Here is a 5,485-nt window from a genome sequence, read left to right on the forward strand (position 1 = left end):
AAATTATTCTGATACCACTAGCCTTGCGCCCATTTTCAGTGAGTATGTTGGTTAAGAACCTGGGTGTCTCATTCTCACTGTTAAAGGGACATACCTTTCCAGTAAGAGACCTGTGTACCCCAAATCTATTTGTACACGGCAAGCTCTAATATCCCTTGTTGATTTAATTGCCAGGTCACCTCATTTTTAATGCAGGTGCAGTGCTAAACCCAAGAAGAGAAAAGGGGAGACAGGAAGAGGGACAGACTTGCAAGCTGGACCTCTAAGACCTGCTGCTCACCTGCCTCCCCCTCCACTCTCAGCCCCTTTGTATTTGCATCCGGCTAGAGAATGAACCAGGGACCCGCCCACGCTCCTTGCTCATTGGCTGGGTCGGCGCGTTCGTCACGCTCTTTTGTCTCAGTGGGCAGAGGATAAAAGCAGCCCTGGAGGCCGTGGGAACCGCGCTGCCCCGACTCGGCTACCCCTTGCTGGGCGGCCGTGCGGAGCAGCTCTGCCTGGCGTCTCCGGGTCGCTTAGCGGCCGAGGAGACGCCATCCCTTTGCCCTTTTGTAGGATCGCCGAAACCCGGAGGGCGACATCCATTGCTGTCACCACTGGAAAGCCCGCTGCCCAGCAGCAAAACGCAGGTAAAGCAAAGGGGCGCGATCGGCTAGCGACGAGAGACTGGCGTGAAGCTCCCATCACTACTGGGCGGCTCCCTGCTTGGGCAGTAGAGAACCGCGAGGTCGGGGAACGAACATTCCTGTGGCCCGGTGGGCCGCGCAAAGGGAGAAGGTAGACTCCGAGTGATGCTGCGGAACGGTAGCCTTTGCTGGCATCGAGAGGGGGGTACTTCCGGGGTGGGCGGTGGGCAAGGAGCCACTAAGGGGAAGGACATCAAGCCTGAAATCTTCTTTATCTCTCTTTATAGCTTCCCAGGGGAGGAATAGTGTGTGTGTGGGGGGGTGCTCGTACAACTCCTGTTCTCTTTCCCGGTAACAGGCCATTGAAACCAAATCTGAAACTGAATTCTGTGAGACTGATTGCAGAGCTGGTAGGCCAGCGATTTTCCGGGGGTGGGGGGGGCGAAATGCAATGATGGGAGGGGGGTTGTCACATTGGCTTGAATTCTGAAGGTGGGAGAGGAAATTTTCCTCCTGGGTATCTTGGAGGCAGTGGGAAGGAAGGACAGAAGCGGTTTGGGTGGAAGGGGTGGGGACGTGGAGTGAGGTGGAGGAAGTGTGTGTGTGGGGGGGAGCAGCATGAGGGATGAAGCTGCTTTTGACCATTCTTTGCTCTATCCTGCTTCCCCCCATCTCCTTGACGACAGCCCAGTCTTGGTGCCTTTAGGTTCCCCGGATCAGCGACCCAATCCCCAGGGTGGACGAAGATTGAATATATCCCGGAGGTGAGCTTTGTCTGAAGCCACCGGTTGCAGACCTGGAAGTCAAATAAAGGTGTGCACTCGTTCCTGAGCTCCTGTAAGAATCTGAGAAATAACCTGGTGGGATGTAAGGTGGGGTACACTTTGAAAAGGGGATGACATAAGCTCTGACACCGTGCAAATAGTGACATCTGACTTATACTCACTGACCTGTGACCCCTGTGCTCTATTTTGAGAGCCCACTATTTGCTCCCAACATGATGACACTTACAATTAGAAGCAACAGTTGCTATCCCTCTTGAACGACTGGCAGGAGGGGCATGTGACTGCAGAATGCACCCTGCTGACACCGAGCTTCTGCTAATTCTGGGAGGAGGAAATCACTAGTCTCCTGGAGGGTAATTTTAGGGCTGTGGGCAACTAGGCATGGCCTGCAGAGGATTCCGAAAGGGAGAAGACACTGTGACAGCCGGCCCTTTATTAACCCCTCCTTCCTCTTTTCTCTCTTTTTCTTTACAGCCTTCCCACTAAAATCAGACGAAGACGGAGTCTGCGAGCGTGCCAGCAGATTAGGTTTTCCTGAAAAGCCCTAGCTGCTTGTGATCCTTGGAGCCTCCAACCTCCAATCGGCACCGATCATGGCTAGCATCCTGGCCCGGATGGCGAGTAGCCGTAGGCAGAATTCCTCCTTGCCGCCTTGGGCTTATTCCATGCTGAGGTCCTTGAGGTCTAGTCTTCGTCCTTTGATAGCTAACATGGCAGAGAGAAACATGAAGCTGTTTTCTGGGCAGGTGGTGCCAGCTCAGGGGGAGGAAACCTTTGAAAACTGGCTGACCCAAGTCATTGGGGTCCTGCCAGATTGGAATATGTCTGAGGAGGAAAAACTTAAGCGTTTGATGAAAACTCTTCGGGGCCCTGCCAGGGAAGTCATGCGTTTGCTGCAGGCCTCGAACCCTAACCTCAGTGTGGCCGATTTCTTGCGAGGGATGAAATTGGTGTTTGGGGAGTCTGAAAGCAGTGTGACTACCCATGGGAGGTTTTTCAACACCCTGCAGGCCCAAGGGGAGAAGACCTCCCTGTATGTGATACGGTTAGAGGTGCAGCTCCAGAACGCAATTCAGGCAGGGATTATAGCTGAGAAAGATGCAAATCAAATTCGCCTGCAGCAGCTCCTTTTAGGGGCTGACTTGAGTAGGGACATGCGCTTCCGGCTGAAGCATTTTCTCAGGGTGTATGAGAATGAGCAGGAGGGCATTCCTGATTTCCTGGAATTAATCAGAATGATCAAAGAGGAAGAGGACTTGGATGATACTTTTGTGAGAAGCAAGCGTGCCAGAAGAGATGAGTCAACGGCGGGGAGGGAAGCCAGCCCAGAGGCAACTGAGGCCTCTTCCCCCATGGCGATCAGCAATGCTGACTCTGAAGTGATAGAGATAGATGACAGCCTTGATGAGGACTCAGATGAGGATGTGATACTGGTGGAGTCTCAGGATCCCCCGCTTTCATTCTCAGGTTCTCTTCCCCCCAGACGCAGTCCCACACCCGAAGATGAAGTGCTTATCATTGATTCTCCTAACAGTTCCCCACCTCAGTCTCCTTCCACAAGTGGGGTTTCTCAGTTTAATAATAGTACTGGGGAGATGCGCCGAGCCAGGAAACGCAAATACACTCTCCACTGTTCTTACTGTGGGGAGGAGGGTCACTCTAAGGAGAACTGTGAACTTGACAGGGCCCACACATTTGAGAATCTGATCGTCACTCTGCAGGATTTAACACATATGGAGGAGGAAGGGGCCAGAGAGGTCCCTGGGTATCTGAATAACCCCTATGAGCTGTATGAGATCCTTAACCCTCTGCTTTAGATGAGCACGAGCTTATGCTCATTCCAGTCATGGGAAAACAGGGAGGGAGGCTTCTAATTGCATGAATTAATCTATAAAGGGGTTTGGTTTGGGGGTGTCAGAGAAAACATCTTGGCACCAGCCCAGTGACCTCTGTTCTTCCTCCCTCACCGCCGCACTCACCCCTGTTGCCCTAGTATCTGTTTTCTTTGTGTGCCTGTTTCTTTGACAACTTTATTCTCTTCACGAAAGTGGTTTCATTCATTGTTAAGTCATCAAAAATAAAGAGTATAAACAGTGCAGGAAAATGCACTCTACCTATGTATAATCTTTGTCAACCCTTTGATGAATGTTTATCTAGATATTTCCCTCTATTTGTGTATCCAGATAGATCTTTGTCAAGATACAACTAATCAAATATAAGTGCTGCTCTATAGTCTGTATTTTTTCACCAAACTATCTATGTTGTAAACTTCTTTCTATGTGAATAAAGATAGTCATAACTATTTTAATGTTTTTGTGCTGTTAATATCAGAAAAATGAAATAATAAGAGAAAGAGAGTAAAAAGCTTTAAAGGTGGATGGCAGGGGAGATAACAAGGTATATGTGGGGCCTTCATTTGATCCCTGGCACCACATGGACCCTAAAGTATTGCTGGATATAGCCCTGGTGTCCCTTAAGTACTACAGGTACAGTCTTAGGTGACCCCCCCCACCCCAGCACCACTAAGGTGTCTCTGGTTTCCCCTGACACCACAGGGCCCAAGGACCACTGCATCTTGGGTCCCAAGCATTGAGCCATCTGGTGTAGTTGGCTGAGTATTGCTGTGAGTGGTCCCTGCTCCCCCCAGCACTGCTTGGGGCCTCCTGCCTCCCACAAAGCATTGCATTGCACTCTCATTGTGGGTTCTTTTAATTAATCCCACTCTGTATATGGAATAAAGGGAGGGGGAGTCGGAAAATATTCCCCACAGGTAAATGGACAGAGCCCTTTTTTATTATTATTTTTAATATTTTTTTGCTTTGGGGTCACAACCACTGATGCCCTGGGGTTAGTCCTGGCTCATGTACCCAAGAATTACTCCTGATGGTGCTCAGGGGACCCTATGGGATGCTGAGAATCAAACCCGGGTTGGCCACGTGCAAGGCAAACCCACTGTGCTATCGCTCCAGGCCCAGACAGAGATCTTTATATCATACCTGTTCCTTAGGCCTTAGAGCCCAGTTCTATCCCTGACCAATTGAAAGTACCCCAATGCTTTCATCTCTAATGTGTCAATAGCTGCCCTATGACTAGGAAGTCTGGTTCTCAGATAATAGGGACAAAGGGAGAGTCCCAGCACTCCATTCCTGGTCACTTTTGTGGGAGGGGGCACTTCCTCCTTTTGAGGATTGCTTCTTTATATGGCTGCTACCACCATTTCTGGGCAGTACACTGGTGGCAACAAGTTATCTTTCCTGAGTAGTGGGTGAGATCTGTTTTACCACTCTGTTAAGAAAAGGAGATAATGTGCCACAGATTAGTACAGAAGACAAGGCACTGGTCCTGTATGCAGCAAACCCTACCCTATATGGTACTCTGCTCTATATGGTCCCTCAGGGGGCCCCATATGGCCCCACCAGGTGTGATCCCTAAGCCAGAGTTAGGAGAAAGCCCTGAACATAGACATAAGCCCAGAGTAAGGCCAGAAAAATTAAGAAAGAAAGAAAGAAAGAAAAGAAAAGAAAGAAAGAAAGAAAGAAAGAAAGAAAGAAAGAAAGAAAGAAAGAAAGAAAGAAAGAAAGAAAGAAAGAGAGAGAAAGGAAGGAAGGAAGGAAGGAAGGAAGGAAGGAAGGAAAGGAAGGAAGGAAGGAAGGAAGGAAGGAAGGAAGGAAGGAAGGAAGGAAGGGAAGGAAGGAAGGGAATGAAGGAAGTGAAGGAAGAAAGGGAAAGAAGGAAGGAAGGGAAGGAAGGAAGGAAGGAAGGAAGAAAGGGAAGGAAGGAAGGAAGGAAGGAAGGAAGGAAGGAAGGAAGGAAAGGAAGGAAAGTAAGTAAGGAAGGAAGGGAAGGAAGGAAGAAAAGGATGGAAGGGAAGGAAGGAAGGAAGGAAGGAAGGAAGGAAGGAAGGAAGGGGAAGAAGGAAAGGAGGAAGGAAGGAAGAAAGAAAGGAAGAAATGGAAGGAAGGAAGGAAGGAAGGAAGGAAGGAAGGAAGGAAGGAAGGAAAGAAGGAAGGAAGGAAGGAAGGAAAGGAAGGAAGGTAAGTAAGGAAGGAAGGGAAGGAAGGAAGAAAAGGAAGG

The 5,485-nt window shown here is 49.5% G+C and overlaps 1 protein-coding gene across 2 annotated transcripts; it reads left to right on the forward strand.

Annotated features, from left to right (window-relative positions):
• Positions 1-394: 394 nt before the first annotated feature.
• On the forward strand, positions 395-3,715 carry ZCCHC12 (zinc finger CCHC-type containing 12). 2 transcript variants are annotated; one of them, XM_004614493.2, is made up of 4 exons: positions 395-629; positions 985-1,036; positions 1,313-1,439; positions 1,886-3,715. In XM_004614493.2, the coding sequence occupies exon 4, from the start codon at positions 2,005-2,007 to the stop codon at positions 3,226-3,228; it is 1,224 nt and encodes a 407-aa protein (XP_004614550.2). In that variant the 5' UTR covers positions 395-629; positions 985-1,036; positions 1,313-1,439; positions 1,886-2,004; the 3' UTR covers positions 3,229-3,715. The 2 variants fall into 2 exon arrangements, with proteins under 2 accessions (XP_004614550.2, XP_054977350.1); XM_055121375.1 differs by having other exon boundaries at positions 1,333-1,439.
• The last annotated feature ends 1,770 nt before the right edge of the window (positions 3,716-5,485 follow it).

Source organism: Sorex araneus, chromosome X (assembly GCF_027595985.1).
Source record: "Sorex araneus isolate mSorAra2 chromosome X, mSorAra2.pri, whole genome shotgun sequence".
In the NCBI taxonomy this organism is placed as follows: Eukaryota; Metazoa; Chordata; class Mammalia; order Eulipotyphla; family Soricidae; genus Sorex; species Sorex araneus.

What these genes read in the sequence shown, in the direction of transcription:
- ZCCHC12 (XM_004614493.2), top strand. Translation starts at nt 2,005, where the DNA reads ATGGCTAGCATCCTGGCCCGGATGGCGAGTAGCCGTAGGCAGAATTCC.